The 25,616-nt window shown below is 42.9% G+C and overlaps 3 protein-coding genes across 26 annotated transcripts; 2 read left to right on the forward strand and 1 right to left on the reverse strand.

The window, feature by feature from the left end:
- Positions 1-1,163: 1,163 nt before the first annotated feature.
- On the forward strand, positions 1,164-7,596 carry LOC109778613 (GATA transcription factor 20). Of its 2 annotated transcripts, none has more exons than XM_020337179.4 (7): positions 1,164-1,798; positions 1,892-1,978; positions 2,059-2,171; positions 3,534-3,662; positions 4,106-4,211; positions 6,319-6,390; positions 7,161-7,596. In XM_020337179.4, the coding sequence occupies exons 1-7, from the start codon at positions 1,277-1,279 to the stop codon at positions 7,299-7,301; spliced, it is 1,170 nt and encodes a 389-aa protein (XP_020192768.1). In that variant the 5' UTR covers positions 1,164-1,276; the 3' UTR covers positions 7,302-7,596. The 2 variants fall into 2 exon arrangements, with proteins under 2 accessions (XP_020192768.1, XP_020192767.1); XM_020337178.4 differs by having other exon boundaries at positions 1,165-1,798; positions 7,158-7,596.
- Positions 7,597-12,848: 5,252 nt separating this feature from the next.
- LOC141027744 (uncharacterized) lies at positions 12,849-17,576 on the reverse strand. Of its 23 annotated transcripts, none has more exons than XM_073505087.1 (9): positions 16,626-17,556; positions 16,119-16,222; positions 15,740-15,809; positions 15,502-15,631; positions 14,863-14,936; positions 14,683-14,784; positions 13,902-14,562; positions 13,610-13,737; positions 12,849-13,326 (listed from the first exon to the last, which is right to left on the reverse strand). In XM_073505087.1, the coding sequence occupies exons 1-4, from the start codon at positions 16,687-16,689 to the stop codon at positions 15,510-15,512; spliced, it is 360 nt and encodes a 119-aa protein (XP_073361188.1). In that variant the 5' UTR covers positions 16,690-17,556; the 3' UTR covers positions 12,849-13,326; positions 13,610-13,737; positions 13,902-14,562; positions 14,683-14,784; positions 14,863-14,936; positions 15,502-15,509. The 23 variants fall into 23 exon arrangements, with proteins under 23 accessions (XP_073361188.1, XP_073361190.1, XP_073361177.1 ...); XM_073505089.1 differs by lacking the exon at positions 13,610-13,737 and adding an exon at positions 15,243-15,363 and having other exon boundaries at positions 14,438-14,562; positions 16,626-17,539; XM_073505076.1 differs by adding an exon at positions 15,243-15,363 and having other exon boundaries at positions 13,610-14,562; positions 16,626-17,539.
- A 1,351-nt stretch (positions 17,577-18,927) lies between these two features.
- Positions 18,928-25,477, forward strand: LOC109778590 (serrate RNA effector molecule). Its single transcript, XM_045231534.2, has 12 exons — positions 18,928-19,333; positions 19,465-19,529; positions 19,820-19,874; positions 22,288-22,362; positions 22,456-22,530; positions 22,630-22,677; positions 22,868-22,936; positions 23,013-23,816; positions 23,912-23,960; positions 24,273-24,514; positions 24,598-24,792; positions 25,094-25,477. The coding sequence occupies exons 1-12, from the start codon at positions 18,972-18,974 to the stop codon at positions 25,152-25,154; spliced, it is 2,100 nt and encodes a 699-aa protein (XP_045087469.2). The 5' UTR covers positions 18,928-18,971; the 3' UTR covers positions 25,155-25,477.
- The last annotated feature ends 139 nt before the right edge of the window (positions 25,478-25,616 follow it).

A 25,616-nucleotide genomic window follows, 5' to 3' on the forward strand; every position in this document is an offset into this window, starting at 1 on the left:
CCCTGAGATTTGTTTAGTCACTGTTGCAACTTCATGTAAACGGATATATCCAACGGCCACAAGCGAACCACTCGTCGAAACCTCAAGTTAACCAATCATCCATCCATATTCGTAATACTCATATTGATATCCATAAATCTTACTACCTCCGATTCAAAATAAGTGTCGCAGTTTTGAACTATGGTTAATTCAAAACTGCGACACTTATTTTGGATCAAAAGTAGTACTCCCTCTGTAAACTAATATAAGAGCGTTTAGATTACTAAAGCAGTGATCTAAACGCTCTTATATTAGTTTACGGAGGGAGTACTTGTTATCGGTTGCACCGAAGGATCAAACCTTTGTAGTCGGGTGTATCATGCCCCGCTTGGTTAATAACAACTTCAAAGTTAGTTTAACGATTGATAGGTGCAGTGCCGTCGTAGGTTCTAGTTGAATTGTCAAAGTCGACTCGAATGAAATATTAATGCGAAAACTTTTCAACACACTAGTCTCTCCTAAACAAGCATGTTCCTCCCCTGATGGATGGCTAAACCGCCATAACGCCTCTAAGACATGAATATATCACCATGCATTTTTTTACTATAGACATGAAACGCAAACTTGGGATGTGATTTTGGACGAAGAAAAATAACATCTTTCTCGTCAGCAAACCTTTTTTTTAGCATGGAGCAAAATGGCAGGTGATGTATGTCTCTAGTCACGTGGGTAGGAGCGTCCGGCGACTAGAGGCAGGCGGCGTGGGTTGCGGGTGAAGTTGTTTTGGGCGAGCACGAGCAAGGCAGCACCCAAATTGAGGGGATCCAATTGCGATCAGTTTTCTTTTTCGTGCCTTGCGTAATTGTAGGGATGCGGGGGGTACGACAGACAATCTAAATTACTAAATGCACATGAGAGAACGGATTAGATTAAGGTTAGGTGTTAGATTAAGTTTAGTGGACCTAATCATGTATATTGATCCATGTATATTTTGTGAGGTGCGTTTAGAAAAGTTTATGTTTGCTAAGTCTATACGAGTAGATATAGAGAAGTTTGGATTTGAAAAAGAGAGGATGTTCAAAAAATTGGAAGATATCCTGACCCTGGAATGGGACTCGAGCTTGTCAGAGACGGGACGGCCGAGATCCGCCCGAAAACCGCTCGCGCTTCCTGCACCTCTCAGCCCGTGTCCATTTCCACCCTCCAAACCAAAATCGGATCGCGATCCTAGGGTTACCACACCCTCCTCCCCACCCCCATCCCCGTCGTCCGATCCGGTCCGATCCGGTCCTTCGCCATGGCACAGCACGACGGCAAGCCATACCAGCCGCGCCGGGGCCCCGAGCGGCCCCCGCAGCCGGCGGAGGACCCGCCCGCGCCCGCCGCTGCGCCCGCAGCAGCGGGCGCCGTGATTGACCACCTCGCGGCCGTGGCTGCCGAGGCGGAGGCATTGAACGCGTCCATCGCGGCCGTCGCGGCCGAGGCGGAGGCGATGAACGCGTACGAGCACGCGCAGGAGCAGGAGATGGAGGAGGAAGAAGAGGAGGAGGAAGAGGAGGAAGAGGAGGAGATGGAGGAGGAGGAGGACGAGGGCGAGGGGGATGGGCAACACGAGCATGGGCAGCACGGCGGCAACGGGGAGTCCGTCCCGATGGACGCCGAGGCCGTGGCACAGGCTGCTGCTGCAGCTGCGGCCGGCGCACCGTTGGACCCGCACGGGGCGATGGTCTCTGCGATTGTGCCGCCCGCCACGGGTAACCAGCTCACCCTTTCATTTCAGGGCGAGGTCTACGTGTTCGACTCTGTTTCCCCTGATAAGGTTGGTCTCTTGCCGTTTCTAGTAGTAGTAGTATAATTTTGTCTCCCCTGCCTCTTTCGTAAGTAATTCAGTAGTCTTTGATTGCTGTCGCAGGTGCAAGCTGTGCTTTTGCTGCTAGGGGGAAGGGAGCTGAACCCAGGCATGGGTGCCGGAGCATCATCATCTACTCCATACAGTAAGGTTGAGACAAGTGATGACAGTTAATATTTTATGCGCTGGATGATTCACATGCGTCAGAGGTTGAATTTACTATGATTCAGAGGTTGAATTTTCCACACCGGGTGGCATCGTTGATGAGGTTTAGGGAGAAGCGGAAAGAGCGGAACTTTGATAAGAAGATCCGGTATACAGTTCGCAAGGAAGTTGCACTAAGGTTGGTGTAATGGTTGGCTGGGAATTCCAATCATCATGTCTGAAATGTTGTCTGGGAAATTGCAGTCACATTATGTCTTGAAAGGTTATTAAGGCAAAATTTGATGGCATACATTTAAATATGTTACATCCCTTATGCGTATTATTTTGCCGTTGTTTTCTTGGGAACATATGCTCATCCACTGCATTTTTATTAGCAAACTCTGTTCAGTATGCAGATTAATTAATTGCCTCTAGTTGTTCCATTCGCCTTGTTAGTTTGTGCCGTGTCAAATATCATTGGTATGCCATGATTCTTGTCGGTTGTAATACCAGTGTGGCACTTCTTGATTTTGGTATGGTTTCAGGGTCACGGCATAGATCACAGTATCATACTATCTTGTGATTCTACATTCTTACCAGAGCCAAATGATTTGTAGTGTATCACTATCATGTATTGCAATTCCACCTTATCATTGTTACACTACATTCCCACAGGTAGAATCGCTAGGATTGGCGCACATGAACTATGTGTGGTACCACTATCTATGGGAACAAAACCGCAAGGCCTGGCCATGCTTTGCAATGGTGGGTTAAGCAAGGCCACATAAAACATTATAAGCACGTGTAGTTCTAGTCGAGGTGGGCACTAGACCTCTCGTCTATTGCTCCTGCATAGTCACCTCACAAACCCTGTGAAGGCCTTGGGCTTCAGCTTCTTAGTAGAAGCCCACTTAGGTACATTCATGTGGGCAAGATCCAAAAAAGAGTCAGGTGTACATTCCTAATTTTGCCTCTGCATAGAGTCTATATCGCCTAAGCGCACGCGTAGGCATGGTTGGCTAGGAGTTCTGCTGTCGCCTAGCGCCTAGGCACGCTTAATCGTACATCTATCAGTGCTTTTTTAGTTGGGCTGCATTCATTAGACACCATGTTCTCCATCTCTTGAATGAGGAGAGTAAATGATTTTCCAGAAATGAATTTGTAGTGAAATTAATGTGAACGCTGCATTCAGCAAAAAAAACATAGACACTGCATCTATTAAAACAATTTTGTTGTGTTGTGTCGGTCGGGTTAGAAATTTGCACTTCATCAGTTTGGGATTGATCTCATGCATGGTATTAGTATAATGCAATTCTAGAGCAGTATTGTCCTATAATTTGTGTTAGATGAGCATTTTATTTATTATATATACTAATTGTAGTTTTATAAAAAGTATCGTGATTCTATGATATGATACTGCTGAAAAAAAACTACCTAGTATTCTGATACTAACATTCTTTGATTTAGATAAGATTATATTTTGCTTGTTGTCTAAGTTACTTCTGCACTGGTTATGCACAGACACTATTGATGCATTTCCATATTTTCCATGTATTTATAGGATGCAGCGTAATAGAGGCCAATTTACATCTTCAAAACCAAAACCTGATGACGGAACTTCTGAACTGGCAACTGCAGATGGCTCCCCAAACTGGGGATCAGTGGAAGGTCGACCTCCGTCTGCTGCTTCGTAAGTTGATGAAATGTATTTTGCTGAGTCAGTGGAATGTATTCGAGTTATCCAGCAATATTTCTAGATGCTTTGAAAGATGCCTTCTGTGCGATAAATTGCTGTTTTTGAAATTAAATGCTCTAGTATGTCACTGTAGGTGCCACAAAGAAACACAATTTATGGCAGATAATTCATAGAGCTGGCTGGTACACATAATAGTATATACCAGTACCTTTTTTTTTGCCTAGCTCATCTTCCCTGGGATATTCAGATTTCCTTACTTTGTTAGTTGTGCAAGCAAGTTTGACATGGACTGAAGGTATTATCTGACACCTAGCATACATGGACAGATGCTTCTTTCCATATGGGGTATCTGTTAGATCTTACCTTTTTATTTCTTAAACACATAGGATTTTATTTGTGAATTTTACCGATGGCTGACTTCTTTCAAATTCTTTCAGATGCCATCACTGTGGTACTAATGCACATAATACACCTATGATGCGTCGTGGACCTGAAGGGCCAAGAACATTATGCAATGCTTGCGGCCTCATGTGGGCAAATAAGGTACTTGTAAATACTTGCTAGTGCTGTTGCATATCAATTTAATTGACGATAGAGGCATATAGTGTACTACCTCCATCTCACAATATCTGTTCAGATACCTAGGGACACAAATTGGAGTATTAGTTTACGTAATCGTACTATTCTTTTCTCACTAGATAGATTCTATCAAAGTAGGTATCCATGCGGGTAATATATTGTTGAATAGACAGAATAACTTTTAGATGATGCTGTATAAAGGAATTATCAACAGTCGGGTCCGGAATGATGATATACGAGATAGAGTTGGGGTAGCACCGCTTGAAGAGAAGCTTGTCCAACATCGTCTGAGATGGTTTGGGCATATTCAGCGCAGGCCTCCAGAAGCTCCAGTGCATAGCGGACGGCTAAAGCGTGCTGATAATGTCAAGAGAGGCCGGGGTAGACCGAACCTGACATGGGAGGAGTTCGTAAAGAGAGATCTGAAGGACTGGAGTATCACCGAAGAACTAGCCATGGACGGGTGCGTGGAAGCTTGCTATCCATGTGCCAGAACTATGAGTTGGTTGCGAGATCTTATGGGTTTCAGCTTTCAGCTCTAGCCTACCCCAACTTGTTTGGGACTAAAGGCTTTGTTGTTGTTGGGTCCTTTGTGTTGAAACGACTCACTTCACTATCAATTAATTAATACTCCCTCCGTTCCTAAATATTTGTCTTCTTAGAGATTTCAAATGGACTACCACACACGGATGTATATAGACATATTTTAGAGTGTAGATTCACTCATTTTGCTCCGTATGTAGTCACTTGTTGAAATCTCTAGAAAGACAAATATTTAGGAACGGAGGGAGTACTTAGGTTATTTTACTACTTGGTTAACTTATCCTATATACCTAAATAGTTCATCCCCACTACCTCTATATCTTGACATGCACACACCTCATCAAAGGCCCACCACTTCATGCATGAGAAAAAGTTTTCCATTATTAGTTGATCTCATGCACACCTTCCACCTCACCACACATGCCACTTCATCAAAGGTCCACTCAACATGTATGAAAAAAAGCTTTCCATTACGTTATGCCATTTATAATCAAAATATTTTCAGACTACACAATAACCAAATACAGTATATAATATTTATTTTTAGCTTTAGTTCATATATTATTAATTCAGCGATGGAAGGTTCAGACAATCAAATCGCTGAAATATATTGCAATCAATTCCCGCAGCAACGGGCGGGGTATTCCCTAGTTTCTAAAGTTTATTAGAACTCTATACTTTAAATCACCAGTGTTTATCTTGATCTATTTATGTATCTACACAATGATTCTATTGGCCGTAAAACACTGTGTCCTTTTCTGTTTGCTGTATGTCATATTGGTGAAGTTCAGGGCACTAGAACGCTTAGTATCTAGTTTGTTCCTTGTTTTCTGTAAAACGAACAGTTCTAACATTCGTTTAGATTAAATTCTACTGAACAAAAAATCTAGATGATTGTAATGAGTCTAGATGCATCCTGGATGGTGTTCATGTTTGGTTGTATTTAATCTCTGCTGTGGAAAAATGCTCGACAAATAACAGGTGTTACCATTTGAGTGTATTTCGTAGTGGAGTTAAAGAGTATTTTTCTTCTCAGCACTTTATACAACTTGAAGCAAATTAACTGTCAATAATGCTTTATGGGTTAATCATTATTTTTATTTGAAAAAATATCGGCGGTCCATAAATGATCTGTTACACAGAAGGTTGGGGATGTCTAAATTCTGCATCGCTTAGTTTCTCTTTCATGTATTATTGGATTCAAGCACCTTACCTTGCAAATGAAAATTTTATGTACATGTAGTTTTTTTTGTATAATCCCTTTGTGAATTCTAAAAGAGACCCTTGGGAAGGAGTCTCATGGTTTTGTTTGAAGAAGACAACGTGGCACCAGCTTTTCCACTCCGTAAAATACTCAGAGAAATTAATTCACATCACAGGAATCGAACCTTGGAGGGTGGGGTGACAGAACTTCACACCCACCACTGGGCTGTAGCCCAGTTCTCCTCTTTATATGAAGCTGATTAATTATTAAGTTGATGCCACTATGCCAGACGACTTGTTAACCTTCCATGTTTATTTTCTATAGGGCATGTTGAGGGACCTATCAAAGTCTACTCCCCCATCTCTTCAAATGGTGTCAACAGGTCCAAATGATAGTGTAAGTCTCTTATCTATTATTAGCTGCTTCTGAAAATACTGAGTATGCTTGGTTTAAACTTCAGGGTGAGTATGCTTGGTTTAAACTTTCCCTATAAGCTGAAGTGATTATTTGTTCTTTCTTAAAAAATGAGCTGAGTCCATATCTTATATAATTATCTGAGAAAGGATTGTATTTTGCATGATGTCCATCTTAACAATGGTCCCAATACTAAGCAATGGCTGAAACTTCTGAAAATACTGAGTAAAAATTAGTTAACGTATTTTCAGTCATTTAAAATTAACAAGCACGTACATAACAGGACATAAAACAAATTATGATTCCCGTGTCCTGAAAATTGGAATATAAAAAAGAGGATCATCGGTTTATGTTATAATCTTAACTAATCTTGATCTCTTTCAATACATCATTGACCCCAGAAAGTGCCCATTTGAAAATTTTGGTGACATGAATGGGTGCCTTGTTTTTATGGAATCCATTGTTTATTAAACATTGGTTTGGTTAACACTGACAAAATGTCTGATTTTGTTCCCATATATTTGCACCAAGAGTCCGAAGCACATAAGGTGATATGCCATTTTCTTCTTCCGATGCCATAAAAGTGTTAGATACCCCCATTTCAAGCAGCAAGTATAGAGGATCTATGTTAGAAGTATCTCCACCATCCTGTTACGACTTAGGAATCCGTTTTCCAACCTACACCTAATCCTTCCAACGATTTTCATATTATGAATGAGCTGGTGGTTGACGCTTGAATTCACTCTCAGCAGAATGGAAACACCCTCTCTCAGCAGAATGGAAGCACCCTCTCTCAGCAGAATGGAAATGCTGCCATAGTGCCCTTTGCCGAGCAACAAAACCCAGCACCAGCGACCGATGCCAACGGTCACGGCCATGGGTCTTCAACATGATGAGCGGGATTGCTGCTTGTTTTTAACGGTGGATGGATGAAGGAGCGTCATCCTCTTTGAGTGAACTTCCTGTGTAGGCGAAAACTGCTTGTATTATAACCTGAGTTAGGTTGTCCATCTTAGTGTCGTCTAGGGTTTAAAGAGCTGTTGTTTTTATCTGATGGAATCGTGCTTACCGCTGTTGTTGTGGCTATATAACAATTCTGTTTCTTCTTGGTTGAGTCCAGTGTGAATGCCCTGTGGCCTGTTGTTATCTACAGATGATATCAAAGTAGTCGTTTTAACCCATGCTGAAGCAACCTAGTGTTTCTTACTGAGTTCTGTGCTGTGTGCTGAGTGCAGAATTTATGTTAAAAAATAAAAATAAATACAGAACGACATACCTCCCCTGGTGCTGGACATACAGCTGAGTCCGCATGAAATAAAAAATAAAAGATCACCGTCTCCACCGTCCATATCCAAAAAGAAAGGACCCTCTTTTTTCTTTTCTTTTTTTTTGGCGAGGAAAAGGTAAATTCATTCATCAAGCAACAGCCAAGTCGAAGCCACCATGCAGTGGGCTTCTTAATTCGACCAAAGTTTGCTAGAAAGTGACTAACAACGGTTTGTTCTTTCCTAACATGCGTTGAAAACTTGTGTGTACAATCTTCATGACAGTTTCAGATTTTTGTCTTATTTTCATGGTTCAATTCTGTACAATGTTGTGGCAAAATTCAGTTGAAAACTGTGCCAAAATACTGTCCAAAAATTCAGTAAACGTTTTGGCAAAATTTAGAACATGTACAGAACATCCAAATAAAAAGAGAGGACTGGGATTCGAACCCAGGTCCTGCCAATATTACTTGACAACATATTGCCAATTGGGTAATGAGCAGATTCTGCTCAAATCTTGCCACCCACCAATTTTCTATAGCAATCTCTATTATCTCTCTCCGGTGCCCGTACGCCTGACAGACAGATTCAGGGGGTCCGTGCAAGTTTACCACGCGTTGGTTGCTCCAGAGCGTCTTCGGTCACTGACAGTGGCTCCATGCAGACGTGGCATGCCACGCAAGCGCCGAATACGCATGGAGTGACCGTATCTGCACTGAAACGCAAGTTAGCTGACTAAAAAGACGTATTTTGCAAGTTGTAGCACTAAACTGCATATCCAATGCAAGTAGTGTGACTATTAGTGATATTACCTCTGACTAAGAATTCACCACGATCCTGAAGAAGAGCAACAATCTTTCGAACCATCATCATATGCTTCGACTGGTCATCTACTCCTTCCTTGATCAGCTTTACCACGTCGAAGCAATCCATTTGAATCACAATTGGCAACACAGACCACTGGGAAGCAAAGGAGATGCCCTCCAAACAAGCAGCTCAAGCTTAATAGAAAATGGGGATGCACTATGCCGTAGCTCATGGCAAGAAGAGAAAATAATAGCACCATGTTCATTACGGAGGACCATGCCAGCCCGAGCACTCTCGTCCTTAATAGAAAACTAGATGACCTGGTTGCGCCAATGACGCAAGAAGCGAATTAGAAAAAATGTTAGTAGTGAGTAAGTAGGAGATGTAACTGGAAATATAATGCAATGTGGATTGTATTACGTCATGTATTAACCACAAATCATGAAATCAATACCAAAGAATCAAATAATGTCACCACCTCTGTACTAACAACCAACATTGTAGCATAAGGAGTATCACAGGAGTGTTTACTTGCACATCAGGAGTATCACAATTACAACTAAAGAGGCATAGTCCTCACTGCTGTTCCTGAGCCCTTCACAAGGAGAGTTCCAAGCCTCGCAACTTCTTCCTCCAGCTCTGCACATGACCCTCAGTTACGAACCTCGTCCCTCAGCTATGATTATTTCAAGATGAAATCAACATGTTATTTCTCTCACATGGAACATGTTCAAAATTTAGTCAGTCTCACTAATCTTTCAGCTACAAAGGAAAAAAGAAAAATGGCATGATCAATAACTAAAAAAACTGGAACAATAACGCTTGTAGCATTAAAAAAACCGAGAAAGTGAATTGAGGACAACAGAACAATTATTTGTAACAACGGCAAGCTTGGCTGATGCAAAATGATCACTCAGAAACTATATCTTTAGAACCAAATTAAAAAGGAACAAAATAATATAATACTCCCTCCGTTCAAAAATAACTGTCTCAACTTTGTACAAAAACATCATGTATCTTTAGGACCAATTTTTAGACCATGGTACCACATAAATCAAGAATTAGACATATCAGATTGCAACGTATTCATGGTCAGTTACCAATCATGTCACACCAAGGATTTGCACATATTGAAGGAAATATGCCCTAGAGGCAATAATAAAGTTATTATTTATTTCCTTATATCATGATAAATGTTTATTATTCATGCTAGAATTGTATTAACCGGAAACATGATACATGTGTGAATACATAGACAAACAGAGTGTCACTAGTATGCCTCTACTTGACTAGCTCGTTGATCAAAGATGGTTATGTTTCCCAGCCATAGACATGAGTTGTTATTTGATTAACGGGATCACCTCATTAGGAGAATGACGTGATTGACTTGACCCATTCCGTTAGCTTAGCACTCGATCGTTTAGTATGTTGCTATTGCTTTCTTCATGACTTATACATGTTCCTATGACTATGAGATTATGCAACTCCCGTTTACCGGAGGAACACTTTGTGTGCTACCAAACGTCACAACGTAACTGGGTGATTATAAAGGTGCTCTACAGGTGCTTCCAAAGGTACTTGTTGGGTTGGCGTATTTCGAGATTAGGATTTGTCACTCCGATTGTCGGAGAGGTATCTCTGGGCCCACTCAGTAATGCACATCATTATAAGCCTTGCAAGCATTGTAACTAATGAGTTAGTTGCGAAATGATGTATTACGGAACGAGTAAAGAGACTTGCCGGTAACGAGATTGAACTAGGTATTGAGATACCGACGATCGAATCTCGGGCAAGTAACATACCGATGACAAAGGGAACAACGTATGTTGTTATGCGGTCTGACCGATAAAGATCTTCGTAGAATATGTGGGAGCCAATATGAGCATCCAGGTTCCGCTGTTGGTTATTGACCGGAGACGTGTCTCGGTCATGTCTACATAGTTCTCGAACCCGTAGGGTCCGCACGCTTAAAGTTCGATGACGGTTATATTATGAGTTTATGTGTTTTGATGTACCGAAGGTAGTTCGGAGTCCCGGATGAGATCGGGGACATGACGAGGAGTCTCGAAATGGCCGAGACGTAAAGATCGATATATTGGACGACTATATTCGGACTTTGGAAAGGTTCCGAGTGATTCGGGTATTTATCGGAGTACCGGAGAGTTACGGGAATTCGCCGGGGAGAAGTATTGGGCCTTATTGGGCCATACAGGAATAGAGGAGAGAGGCCAAAAGGAAGGAGGCGCGCACCCCCCCCCCCTCTGGTCCGAATTGGACAAGGGGTGCAGCCCCCTTTTCCTTCTCCCTCTCCCCCTCTTTCCTTCTCTCCTACTCCAACAAGGAAAGGAGGAGTCCTACTCCCGGTGGGAGTAGGACTCCCCCCTTGGCGCGCCCTCCTCCTTGGTCGGCCGCCTCCCCCCTTGCTCCTTTATATACAGGGGCAGGGGGGCACCCCATAGAGACAACAATTGATCGTTTGATCTTTTAGCCGTGTGCGGTGCCCCCCTCCACCATAGTCCACCTCGATAATACTGTAGCGGTGCTTAGGCGAAGCCCTGCGTCGGTAGAACATCATCATCGTCACCACGCCGTCGTGCTGACGAAACTCTCCCTCAACACTCGGCTAGATCGGAGTTCGAGGGACGTCATCGGGCTGAACGTGTGCTGAACTCGGAGGTGCCGTGCGTTCGGTACTTGATCGGTCGGATCGTGAAGACGTATGACTACATCAACCGCGTTGTGCTAACGCTTCTGCTTTCGGTCTACGAGGGTACGTGGACAACACTCTCCCCTCTCGTTGCTATGCATCACCATGAACTTGCGTGTGCGTAGGAAATTTTTGAAATTACTACATTCCCCAACACATATAACCTGAAATAACTGCAGCTAGCTTGAAGTCTGAAATCTACCGGGTGACAAACAAAAACAATACCACCAAACCTTATTCTTATTGGACGAGCACAAGATTTATGAGAAGATAACACATAAAAAATCCTATTTGATTTCTGGATGCATGCACTTTCTGGATTGTGCACATCAAAGCATGGAAGGACATTCCTAGGAGAGCCATTGTAGCACAACGAAGTAAACCAAAAATCAAAAAAGAGAAGTGAGTTTGTATCATGTAATTTAGCAATGTATCAGCCCATATCACCATTTATTTTTCAGAGACCAAAGAAAATGACAGAAGTTTTCCTATTCTTTCCTATACCTTTCTACCAGAATGCTCTCTATTTACAAGCACCACACAGACTAACTCCACTTGGCGGCAGGTTGGACACAGCAATCCTCGCTGCAAGCTGCAGAAGAACCACACACGCACATACGTCAGGCCAGGAGACACGAACACGAGCGCCGTGAGGGGGGAACGGAACGGACCGGAAGGGGAGAGACAGATCGAAAGAGGGAACATACGAAGGCATAGTCAGGCTCGGAGACGTGGAGGGCTTTCTCCTTCCTAGCAGTTCTTGAGGGTTTCTCCTTCCTAGAGATTTGCATAAATGGACAACATAGCCATGCCCTTCGTTTGGTGGGCATGTTTTTTTTTTCAAAAATTGTGTTGCTGGTGCTCTCAAATAATTAAATGGATTAGTTTGAAATTCCAGATTAATCTAATGAAACTCCCAAATATAACTATAAATATTCCAATTTACCGAAGCTTAGCTTTGAGCCATAGGTTTTACATAACATTTCAGTAAACGTTCTTTTACACAACTTCCATAGTATACATGACTTAAAAATAGCTTGAACCGACAATAAGTTTTCAGCCCAAGATAAAGAAACACACAAAAAGTACTATGAGATCAATGGAAACAACATATTGGTGTATAGGTTAATAAATAAAGAATCGTCTACTCAAAAGGAAAAACATGGCATCATTATATGGATGTGAAAAGCGTAGATAGGATATGTATGTTAGTTAACGAATCTCGAAGGTGACCTAGTAAATACCAAGAGGCATATGCAGAAACAACTCAAAAAAATTCTTTTAGTAAATTATGTATGGATGTAGATCGACACTTTGGGTGAGTGTGTTCCGGTAATCAGCTGCAACACACCGAATCAAAAATCATGAACTGAGAAGTAGGTGATCTAAAATGCATTTGTTTAAACTAAGCCAGCAAGAATAACACATTAGATTTTAATCTGGATCCTTCATGTAAAGAAATAACATAAAAAGAATCAAGAATTTCTCAATTTATTCAACAAAGAGCAGTGAAAGTGAAACATAGCAGGCACACCAAATAAATGTGGGCACATATAGAAACATTCCTAACATTCTCACACATAAAAAAGCAGCTAACCACCCGTTGCACCGATGGTGCAAAGGGCGACAGCAAACCAAGCATTCAAATCATGCACGTAAAATTTGTTTAAGGACTGATAATAAGATCCTTAATGTATAAAGAAATAGATACTTAGGTAGCATGTTAATACATAGTGATATATGTTACAGTGCATGCTAGCATGATAGCCCAAAACAAAGTTGTCAGCAGTTCATGATAGGAAAGCAAAGCTATACAGGTAGCCTGAACCATGATTGGACTTGGTCCAGTGGGGTTTGTATAAGCAGCATGCCCAGCATTTACAAAAACATTAGTCTACAAAATAAAAAAGCTATAAGAATACTTAAACCTTGTGAATCACTTGTGTGATAGTGACATAGTAGAAAAATGCATACAGGAGATGGCCCCATTCTAAGCGCCATCATTGTCCGTCCAAGCTCAAAAAGCATAGCCCCCAGATGTTGTATCGCTACTCCCAACTCTGTCGACTCATTCTGGATCTGGCTTTGCACAGATGTATCACTAGTGGCAGCATCTCTCTGAATACATTGTGCGAGATGCTGAAATAGAAATCAGGTGAATGGAGGTAAGTCTACACAAAAGTACGCATTTAGCTCTTCCGTTGTCTAATAAATTATTTGTGAGTAAAAAATAATTTAGAAGACACAAAGCTACATCATAGCACTGCATAATCAGTTGCCGAAAAACAAAGCACGAAATTCTAACAGCAGAAAAGCATCAACAGTCCTATGAGCATTGTGTTCTGAGAGTAAGATGTGTTATCAGGAAAAAAACACATAAAACTGAAAGAGGCATGGTTGTATATAGATAGATCGATACAACCTTGTACAGTCGGTCTTCGGGCAAGCATCGCCTGCAAGTTCACTTCAATTACAGCGCCTCACATCAAACCAACGATGAAAAGTCTACCATCAACTGCTAAGCTATCCAGAGTGCCTTGGAGATAAGATCTGCCTACGTTGTCCAGAATGACATCAAGGTCTTGTAGAGATATTCCACATATTACAGTTAGAATGTATATGAAATTGACGGGTATAACTTGGTAAAGCCAAATAATTTTATTTTACTTTTGCATCAGGGCATCAAGCGTCACAAGAGGATGGCAGGATAATACCATTTCCATTAGTTTCTTCTTCGATACGTGCTACAAAGGTTTTGTAGTTTCTGCATATATCCACACCTTAAACGTCGCAAGCGGTTAGTTTCTCTTTGGCTTTCTAGAGCGGCATAACAGAGTTGCTTCCGGAAAACAACTTTGTACCATATATATTGTATCTATCTGAACCAATAAACCTGCAGTGACAAAAACCTTGATTCCAAGGCGCTTTGCAATCTGTATAGCAAATGTGCCAATTCCGCTTGATCCACTGTGGATCTGCATACGACTGGAGATAGGTCGACATGGAAAAAAACATAGGCATGAAAATTCCGTTCCAGTTCAATTCTCACAACACCAAATTGTGCACCTCTTTTTGCATACAAGTGATTACTAAATCATTTCATACTCCATTCGAGTAGCACCATTCAATACTTTGTTGTTTTTTAGTTGGTCAGAGCATGTCAATTTGGTGATGACTAAGGAAGATTCACGTTCTGCAATCCTAACAAACAAATTAGCTAGATAGATTTTCCTAAAGGGAAGGGATTCACCTGGGGAGATGGCTGGTCATGAAGACGTGCAGGCCACCTCGGGCAAGCCGGCGGCATCGGTCAGTGACGCCCTCTCTAACACCGGGAGCAACAGCCTCGGCGGCACCACCACCTTCTCCATGTACCTGCGTAAGCAACGAGAGCAGCTGCATGACCTCAAGCCAATACAAAATATTCAAGAAATCAATCAATCAATCAGTACACAATATTCTCTTAGTTGTCCCAATCAATCAGGAATTGTGTACCTTTTGAACAGTTATAGGAAAATCCTCTTCTAGCCACTTTGTATCTTTGATGACTTCTTTTACTGGCCTCCCATTAATTTTGGCATTCAAGAAATTAGGAACCTACTCAAGTGGAAATCATCAAATCAGTACTCCAAAGCACTACCAACAGAGTAGCCATGTTTGTAATCATATCTTCACCTGAGTTGTTGAATGGTTTCCCCAAATAGTCATATTTGTCACTCTTTATAAAACACATCAGCTTTTAATGCTAGCTGCAAAAACATGGTGAATGACAGATTAGTCTTGTCATTTGTTAAAATAAAATAACTGAAACATATCAGAAATAATTAAGATTCATTGAGAGTATAACACAGCAAGCAAATGGCAGTGCCTGGTCCTTTCAACTATCTACTTTTTTTTTTTACTGACGACACAAGTCATAAGTTTCTTTTGCAGCTAGATGAACATACACAAGTTATCTGTTGGCCTACATATGACAACAAAATTAACATATGGCAGAAAAAATAACATTAGGACCAAGGCAGAATAAAAGGACAGAAACTTGTAGTTTTGGGAACCTGGTTGGCAAAGACTAATGCAAACTTTATCCATGACTGCAGGATAAAGTTGGCAGTGGATAAATTCAAGAGATAACAGAGTCTCTGCATGGCAGGTCAGAAGCAGGTATACACCATTAACCTGTCCGTGGAAATTGATAAGCGTATGATTATTCGAAACAAGTGTATGATCATTGGTCACATAGCTGACACAAATTTGATTTTGCAAAAATGGAGGGATATTAGGAGATAAAGTTTCAGTTTTTTTGTCACACCTAACCTTCTAATTCAGCCAGAGCAAAGAGCAGAGCATGAGAGACTTGAAGAGTCGGAGAGGAGCGGCGCTCTTGTCCTGTAGGTGGTGCTGACCTCCATTTCCAGATCCAGCAATCTCCTCTCTCGTCTCCTCACTGAAGAAACCAACATGGCCATGTAAATGCTTCAGTTTTGAGAATCAGTGCACATGAACTGCACATGTTCGCTTGCATACTGAAACTGAACAAAAGGGAGGGTGCTACCTGCAGCAGGGAAGGGAGCAGGGACCTTGTGCGGTGCATTGTGCAGGACATAAGAGTATTGAATATTGTGCTGAAATATGGAACATTGGATAATCTGATGTTAATATTGCACAGCAAAGAGGAACCATCACAGTTTTAGTGGTACACCACTGAATTTCTACTTCTGAATATTGACAGTACAATATACTCAGAAGTTTAATTTCTGCTACTGAATATTGACAGTACACCAGTATTCAGTTTATATAAACAACAATATATTCTCTGAAGTTTTAGTTGCTTTCTTCAGTCAATCTTACCCGATGCAGTCAAAATTTTCAGTTTTGACAAGTCTTGCGATAATTCTAGCAAATTAATTGTCAAGATTGATGGCACTGCTTACCATCTCTCTCGGGAGCACATTGTCTTCTGCTTCCTTTGCAGTTTTTTCAGATATACCCACCGGCATTGACGAACATGACACATTCATCTTCATGAGAGCAGGCACTGAAAGGGTAATAAGAACAGGGAGCAGTATAAGATGAAGGTTTCTTCGCAGGGAGCAGTACACAAAAATGAACCTGATCGGAGGGAACAAAAATGAAGGCTTTTTAGCAGGGAACAAAAACTTCAGTCATAGCGTGTGAAATAGCCTAAGAAAGGTTAACTCTAAACCTAAATCAGGGCCATTTTCAAGCAGGGGAGCAGCCAAGGCTAACTCTGAACCAACTCAAGGATTTGGGGGCTGCACCATTCCCAGTGCTTATCAAACCGAGCCAACTCAAGGATTCCTATCCAGATTCTTATCAATCCGACCTTATGAATCCACTTGTCAACTCATGGACCGCAACAGCCTAATCCACGGCAAGACCAGCGAAGGACGGTAACTTGACATGGCGGAGAGCACGACCTGCGCGGCAGTCGGCTCGCCTCAGCCCGGAGACGGCGACGCGCGGCCCGGAGACAAGCATCATGGACTCCGCCTCCACCTTCTGCGGCGCCGGGTTGGTCGGGGTCGGGGTTGGCGTTGCAGGCTGGCGGCGCCGCCTCCCAGCCCGCGTTCCAGGCGAAGTCCATGGGGTGGCCGACGGATCCGGCGACCCATCAGCTCCTTGGACCGAAAGCACAACCTTTTCGGTGGCAAGCCGGAGCAGAGCACGGTGACGACAAGCCAGAGCAGAGCGCGGCGGGGACGAGCCGGAGCAGAGCGCGGCAGAGGCGAGAGGAGCAGAGCGCGGCGTCCGCGAGAGCCATCCTCTTGTGTCTTGTGACGAGAGCTCTCCGCGCCGTCCACCTGCTAGCCTGAGGCGCGGCGGACGAGAAAGGCAGAGGTACGGCGGCACAAGAGCAGGACGGAGCCGGCCGCCTCTGCGTCCCGCGCTCCTCCTGCTGAGGACGACAGTGATAGCGCCGTGGACCACCGCGGGGAGAAGACTGGAGCTGCGGCCTCATCCCGCAGGACGTACCCGCGAGCGCCGGCCGGCGTCACCTATCCCGCTTCACCGCGCACCGCGGATCTGCTTCTCCGGTGCCGATGCCTCACCACCGCGCACCCCCTTCTCCCATCTCCTCTGCAACGGCTCGCTCCCTCCTCGATCTCCCATCCTCTTCTTTGCTACACCATCATCGATCCACACCTCCCCTGCCTCTGAACTCCGACGCGGGATTGGGATGGGGGCTCCTCCGTCGGCTGGGAAGGGCTCGAGATGAGGAGGGAAGGGAAGAGGCGGCGGCTGTGTGGGGGAGGGTGGGGAGTGGAAAGCGGGGGAGGAGGATGGACGCGGGGCTCGAGGAGCACGAGGGATTTGGCTGATAGGGTACCCCACGTTCTCGTCGTCCCCACTGCAGTAAAATTCCCTCAGTACGCAAAATCGAAGCAAAACCACCTAATTCTCTCGACCCCACAGCCAACGAGCCCCACCCGTCACTGACCTATGAAGCTGCTGCTGATGTACAGAAGGACCAACGGTTGACCAAACGCCAGCAGACAAAATCGATGAACAGTAAAAGATTGAACGGACGACGAAGCTCAGCGCGCGCAAGGCCTCCAGAATGGCGGGTTGCCTAGAAGGGTTTATATGTTCAATGAACCATCGATGTTAAGCATCGCCCCGCCACCCAGATGTCGCGGCTTCTCCTGCTGCACATGTGATAGTTTTTTCCTTCTGAGCTGGGGGCACAGCCACCATCTTCCCTTTGACATGATCACCTTGGGGATTCGCCTCAATGGCTAGAAGAAAGTTGATGTAGCTAGTTAGCAACCTAGTTGAGGCTTCCACAAAATGGGTCGTTTATCGTGGACAATCTCATTCCTGACATGCCAACATCGCCATAGAGTCATGAGCGTATACATCCGTTCCTCTTCGAACAAGTCAGCGAGCACATGAAGGAACCACTCCAGCCCTGTGTGCACTAGACGCCGGACGTCCGGAATATTCCATTGCCTCGCCATTGACTGCCACAAGGCTACTGCTAATGGGCATCCACAAAGAGCATGAAAAGAAAGGACCCTCTTATATGAGGAACGTCAACCGAGAAAAGGGTGGCGATTGCGAACGTTTTTCCTTAACAATTTACGTTGTGAGAGAATAATGGCAATTTCTTCAGACACACATAGCAACTTATAGAAAAGAAGAATAAAATTGCTGCAAAAAAGGAAACGATTCTCCTCAATCGACTGATTTCTTAGCTTCCGTCCGTCGTCTCGCTCGTACCACACATGTTCCCCGCTCCTCACGATTCCACTCGAATTTTCATCACCAATGTTGCGGAAGTTTTTCCACTACCATCAACTATGTTGTAAAAGGATGAAAACGAAAAAAATTGCAACAAGACATCTACTTCAAAAAAGTCTGTAAGAACTGCGTTGCAATGGTGGAGCGTCGGATCTGACAGCTCGCGAGCCAGCCAATCTTTTAAAAAGATCAGCAGGCGGACACATAGCACGCGCAGAAAAAAACTGCTATTCCGTATATCAAAATATAATATAAGACATTTTGGTGACACTAATAGAGGCACTAAGACATTTTGTGACACCAAAACGAGCCGCAAAAAAAAAAAAAACAATACCAAAAGAAGTAAGATCCGAACCCGTTCGCGATTCGAGCCCGACGCGACCCGACCCTACCCGTTAGTTGCCATCTCTCGTGCGCCGCGGCCTAGTACCTATCTCGGCCTCCCTCGGCTCCATCGCCAGCCGCTCCACTCCTCCTCGGCTTTGCAAACCCTAGCTGCCCCGCCGCCAAGCGCCCCTCCCATGGCGGACGTCGTAGACCCCAGCCCCGGGGCGCCCCGCCCGCTGCCTCCGCCGCCCGACAGCCCCAGCCCCGAGGACCGCCCCGTGCCGCTGCCCCCGCCCCCGCCGCCGCCGCCCGGCGGGCCCCCGCCCACCCGCAAGCGGAGCCGCTCGCCCCCGCGGCCCTCCCTGCCGCCGCCGCCGCCCATCGGCTCCTCGCGCCCCGAGCGCATCCGCGACCGCGACCGCCGCGGCTCGCGCAGCCCCCCGCCGCGCCGCCGACACTCGCCGCCGTCCAGGAGGTCCCCGTCGCCGCCCTTCAAGCGGTCCAGGCGGGACGACGGGTACGACCGCCGAGGAGGCCGCGGCAGCCCCCCACCACGGTACGGATAACGCACCCAGGGGGTGTGGGACTCTGGGCGTCCTCAGCTCGGTCGCTGATCGAGCTTTTCGTACTGGATGCCTGATTAGCTCCGGTCGTAACTTGTAAGGTTTCATGGTGTTGCTTCTGCAGGTACGACCGTGGCGGAGGCAGAGGTGGGTACGACGATGACCGGCACCACAGGCATCGTGCTTCAGGTGAGGATTTTGCCCTTCTTCATTGAGAATTCAATCCTATCAATCAGTCTCCAAAAGTAAGTATACGCAACATCAAACCATCGGTGGGAACAGTTTATGAATGCTCGGTTGCACCATTAGCTCTCATCCTAGGGATGCTCTTAGTTGCAGACTTGCAGTTCGAAATTTGACCACCTGACCATATCTATCTACCAATTTGTTATCACAATTCATCGTTTCTTTTTACCTTTAGAAAAGACTCCTTGTTCTTTCAGTGAAAAATCTGACGACAACTCAATTGTGATATCCAGATTGGCCTGATTCTAGATTTGGGGCACCGAATGATGGTCCTGGGAATACCCAAAGGTATATATGTTTATAATTACCTACATCTACATGTTTATTTCCTTGTTATGGTTAGTCTTTTGGGTTTCTGGACACTCTTATTTTTCCTCCTGGGCACATGCAGGAATCGTCAGTGTTGTAAAATAATATGCAAATTAAGTCTTCTACTATGCTCTTAGCCGCAGTTAACAGATAGAGAATCTTCTCAGAAATTCTCCATATTTGATGTTCGAAAGCAAACTGATCCTTGGCTCTATGCACGTTGGATCCTTGATTCCTCATTACTCTTATTAGCCACCAGCAAGCCTTGTGCTCTTTTTACAGTCAGCACTACTACCACCACCACAAAAGGCCTCCTCCCAGTAATCTAGCAGCTAAACTCTCGAAGGCAGGATTGGTGTATGTTTTGGATGCAGTCGAATGGAGAATCTTATGAGAATATTCTTTATCTGTTAACAACAGGCAGTTTGGGCATTGACTTTATTTGAATTATTTCTCAGTTATTTATCTCAAGATAATAAACATGAGGCCAACTTTGCTGATTATTTTATTGTTTGCATGTTATAGTCCACTATTTTGATGTGCATGCTACTATATTGAGCACAAATCTACATTAAAAATTCCACGTAAAAACCTTGAGATATATGTAGTCGTGTACTACTTTAGTTTTCTTGCATATTTGCATAGATATTCATGCTACACGGTTTACACTAATCCTTTTTTTAACATATTCATCTTTGCCATTTTAATCATATCTGCAATAAGTTCCTTTATTCGTTGGTACTTGTTCAGAAGAGGGACATGAATGGATGGCCCATTTTGTTTGGAGTAGTCGAGTTAAATCATATATTTTTCAACCTGGTGTGAACATGCATTTTACCACTACAAAAAGTCATTCTTAAAGGTTGATGGATATAAATTATATACATTATGTCATGTACAAGGAAGAGCAATTTGGTCAAGTTAGCGTGGTGAATAGTGTGTCATTCAAACTGCATCAATTAGTAATTTAGTTTTTTTTATGTGCAGAACAAAAGTCATGTTTTGGCACCATATTTTGCAATTGTACTTGTTAATTGTTATAGCATGATACCATCCGTGATATCTCAAGAACACATGACACCTTATGGAGTACATAGAAATTTGAATATGTGGATGTGGAAATCAGAATTCTTGATAGTTGAGGGCATTAGAAGGTTAGATGGTCCAAGTCTATTATGTACTGGTATAAGTGCTATATGTCTACATGGTCTAACTTTAACTTATCAGTTCAATATTCTGTCGATTCTTTTTGTGCTATTGTATGTTGATGCATCAACAAACCTGTGGGTCAGTTTTTTTGATTTGATTGTTGGAGTTGAGATCTATAGAAGGAGAAACTAAATTGTGTTGCTGTGTCCCACAACTTTGCTCCCTGTAGTTCTTAAATTGCCATCTAATGGAATTACATAAGTTTGTTATACCCAAATAAAACAATTTCAAGACATGAGCTGGAATTTTTTTACATACAAATGAAACGATTGCATCCCTTGGAAATATGAAAATGTCTCACCCCTTTGCCTTTTTCCTTATGTCTGATTCATGATTTGTCCTAAAGTTCTTTTTTGCCTGCTAAAGATGTTTGTATATTGGTAGTTCTATCAGAAAAGATCTTGTTTAATATGTTTATCAGATATGTGAAGTATTTTGGCAGGATCATGGGAAGTTGGAACAGGTTACTATTGTATAATACTCACTCCGTTCACAAATATAAGATGTTCCAACTTTTTTTCTGAATTGGATGCATATAGACATGTTTTAGTGTGTTTGTTCACTCATTTCAGTCCGTATGTGGTCCATATGGAAATATCCAAAACATCTTATATTTGTGAACGGAGGGAGTATATGTTTGCAAGTCGGTAACATAATTCTTTTTTGGTTTTCTTTCGTCTTTGAGAACAAATTGTATCTCTTCAAGATACTTTGTTGACCAATCTGAATTGAACATTCTACCGAGCAGCAATTTTATGTAAGTAGGAGTATGTAATAAAACACAAATGTGGAGACTTCACATGAATTCTATGCTATGTTGATGCACGCCAAGAACACATGTTAGATATTATATTTGCAGCAGAATGCAATTCCTTTCTTTTTCCGAACTTTTCTGGCAAGCATGCGTCTGAAAACAGAGTTGCTTGATTTGATGTCCTAGCCATCCTCCCCTCCCCCCCCTCAAAATTGAACAAATCTGAGAAGACTCCTATTGTAGTTTAAGCTTACTCGTATCTATGTATCAGATTTCTATTTGGGTCATTCCTCAGTAGCTTTAGGCACCTTTTCTCCTCAAGTTTCAGGACCTATCCATTCTAACGTTTCAAATAGAAGATTGGAGCATAGCTTTGTGTGTTTCTGATGGCATATTTCTCTATTCTTATATGATTATGCATCTTACCAGGGAAGGCTTAATGACCTACAAACAGTTCATTCAAGTTCTTGAGGATGATGTATCACCAGCTGAAGCTGAGAGCAGGTAATCATTACTGTCATTAGCGAAAGAATATTTTCAATTATATCTCTGGTGCCATCTTCTTTTTTCTTACTTACTATTATGCTTGTTAATAAGGTACCAAGAGTACAAGACGGAGTACATCACTACCCAGAAACGTGCTTATTTTGATCTCCACAAGAATGAGGACTGGTATGCTTAGAATGATGTAATTCCATGTGCTAACTTTCCTCAGCAGGAATACATATAGCCCAATTACTTAACTGTCCAATTCAATTTTTTCACCTGCAGGTTGAAAGACAAGTACCATCCAACCAACTTATTATCTGTTATTGAAAGGTGGAGTTGCATACCATGTTAATACTTCTCTGTTGGTCTTCTTACCCTTGTCATACCCTTGACCTTGGAAAGTGTTTTGGTTGTAAAATCTCTTTACATAGAGAGTTTTTTTACGGTTTATTTTAATTCCTTCTGCATCATCGTTAGTTTAGTCTTGCTAATATTGGTCTATTTCGATTTGCTTACACAGGAGGAATGAACGCTGTAAAGTAGTCGCTAAGGACTTCTTTCTTGATTTGCAAAATGGAACTCTGGACCTGTGAGTAACTTTCCTACAGTTTGTGTTATCATGCTCATTTGGATTTCGTGTTGATAACTAATATTCTGCTGGACAGTGGCCCTGGAATAATTGCGTCTGCAGCAAATAAATCAGAAAATGGCAATGATGGAAACTCCGAGGATGATGCAGATGGTGACAAAAGAAGAAAACAAAGCAGAGGTTCTTCAAAAGAAACAGATCCTCTTTCTGCTGCTCCGAAGGCTCATCCGGTCAGCTCTGAACCTCGACGAATTCAAACTGACATAGAACGAACCCTAGGTCTTGTCCGTAGGCTGGACACCGAGAAGGGTATTCAGGGAAATGTCTTGTCAAGTGGTGATCATGAGAAGTCGGATGTAGACAAATCACATATGGGATCTATGGGCCCTATAGTTATAGTCCGAGGCTTAACAACTGTCAAGGGCCTTGAAGGTGTTGAGCTCCTTGACACCCTTCTTACATATTTATGGCGTATTCATGGAGTTGATTACTATGGCATGTCCGAGACGAACGAGGCAAAAGGCCTTCGTCATGTGAGAACTGATAATAAGACTCCTAGTACAACTAATATCAATGCTGCTGATTGGGAGAAGAAGCTGGATACTTACTGGCAGGAAAGGTTGACGGGTCAAGATCCCATGGTTATATTAACGGCCAAGGATAAAATTGATGCAGCAGCTGCTGAAGTCCTTGAACCTCATGTCAGGAAAATAAGGGATGAGAAGTATGGATGGAAATATGGCTGTGGAGCCAAGGGCTGTACAAAACTTTTCCATGCTCCCGAGTTTGTTTACAAGCATTTGAGGCTCAAGCATCCTGAGATTGTGTTAGAAGTTACTTCAAACCTCCGGGAGGATATTTATTCCCAAAATTACATGAGGTATGTTCCTGCAATCTTCTATTTCAATCTGTAGGACAGTACCATCAATCTCTTTTTAGGTGGTAATACTTATCAAGTTTTTCCTTTGTGAACAGTGACCCTAATGCACCAGGTGGAACACCAGTTATGCAGCAATCTGCAGCAGTAAGAATCACATACTCCATTTGCATTCTTAAATAAAATATAAAATAGCATAACCTGCAAGTGCTGCATACTTTTTGCAAGTTTTATGTATTTGCTCTACTCTTGTGGTTTTAGTTATGGTTGAAGCTTGGTCTTGAATCTGTGGTTTAAATTAGTCTGCACTAATACCCTACTTCTATTGAAGATATATTTTGTATGTCTCTTGCCTTTCTGTTACTAGTTAGTGTACAGAACAACACTGCATCAGCATCAACATCTATTGAAATATGTAATGGACAATCTTGATAAAATGATCCTACTTCTGATTTGCAGGACAAATCAAGGCGGAGATCTGACAATGGTATGGATAGTCGTCTGAGATATGACCGTGGCAATCGCAGAGAATATGACAGGGCAGATAGAGATGGAGGCAGACATGGTAGAGGTGATGGCTCTCCAAGCCGTGATGGACCTGACAATCAGATGTTTGATTCCTTCCGTGGAAGAGGCTCCAATGCTCCTTTTTCGGCTGAATTCCCTGCTCCGCCGATATTGATGCCTGTTCCCGGTGCCGGGTACGTGAAAAGCTATGAATTTCAATATACCCTCAATAGGAACTTTGTAGCCTGCTAAATGGTGTGGGTGCTTTTGTTTTCAGTCCATTGGGACCATTTGTTCCTGCACCTCCAGAAATAGCCATGCATATGCTGAGAGAGCAAGGACCTTCCCCATTCGAACCAAATGGCGGACCTCATGGCAACTCAGGAGTGCTTGGATCGATGATGGGCGGGGGCCCAGCACCAATTATAGCCATGCCACCATCTTTCCATCATGATCCTCGTCGTTTGCGAAGGTTAGTAGTTAGTTATGATGATGCTAAATTTAATTGTCTCGTTATATTTATTTGCTCTAGATACTTCCTTCAATGTAAAGCAACTTATGTTTTAGTAGCATTTAGTAATAAAATACAATGTCACTATACTTGTGGGGCTTAAAGTTTAATGATAACATTTCTTTTATGTTGTTGTATAGGCAAGTATTGTTTTATGTTATTGTATAGTATGTCTTGGTTTTTGAATTTTATCATGCTACTCCACTCCATCTTAATCCTTTGCTGTCTTGTTAACTCATCTCGGGTCCTGGTTGGGTTGCAGCTATAATGATCTCGATGCCCCCGACGAGGAAGTTACTGTTCTTGACTACAGAAGTTTGTAGGCTGTGTCCTGCCATACAGGCAATCTTGCCAATGCCCAACACTCGCTAGCATCTCCATTTGCGTTGAGGTTTTTGGACCTCCCATTAGAATGAGGACGTATTTTTATTTCCTGCGAAGAGGCATAGGAGGAAGATATGTTATTTTTTGAGGACGCCTGTAATGTGTTGTGAGTTTTAGCTTAAATGGCTGGAACTTGATATTTTCTACTATTATGCAGTCACAGAAAAGGATTGAATCTATTTGAAACAACATTTTTTTGTCTTTTGAGACTGTATTTAATAATGGGATGTTGTATGAAAATGAAATCGTTTTGGATATTGCACTCCATGAGCCCTATATATTTTTTAAAAAAGTTGGAACTTTTGAAGTGACAAAAAATTCTGAAAAAATTACACATGTACGTATGGATTTGTTCTACACGTGTGTCGGGTGAGATACTTCACTCGCATGAAAGAAAACAA

The sequence above is a fragment of the Aegilops tauschii genome, chromosome 7 (genome assembly GCF_002575655.3).
Source record: "Aegilops tauschii subsp. strangulata cultivar AL8/78 chromosome 7, Aet v6.0, whole genome shotgun sequence".
NCBI lineage: Eukaryota > Viridiplantae > Streptophyta > Magnoliopsida > Poales > Poaceae > Aegilops > Aegilops tauschii.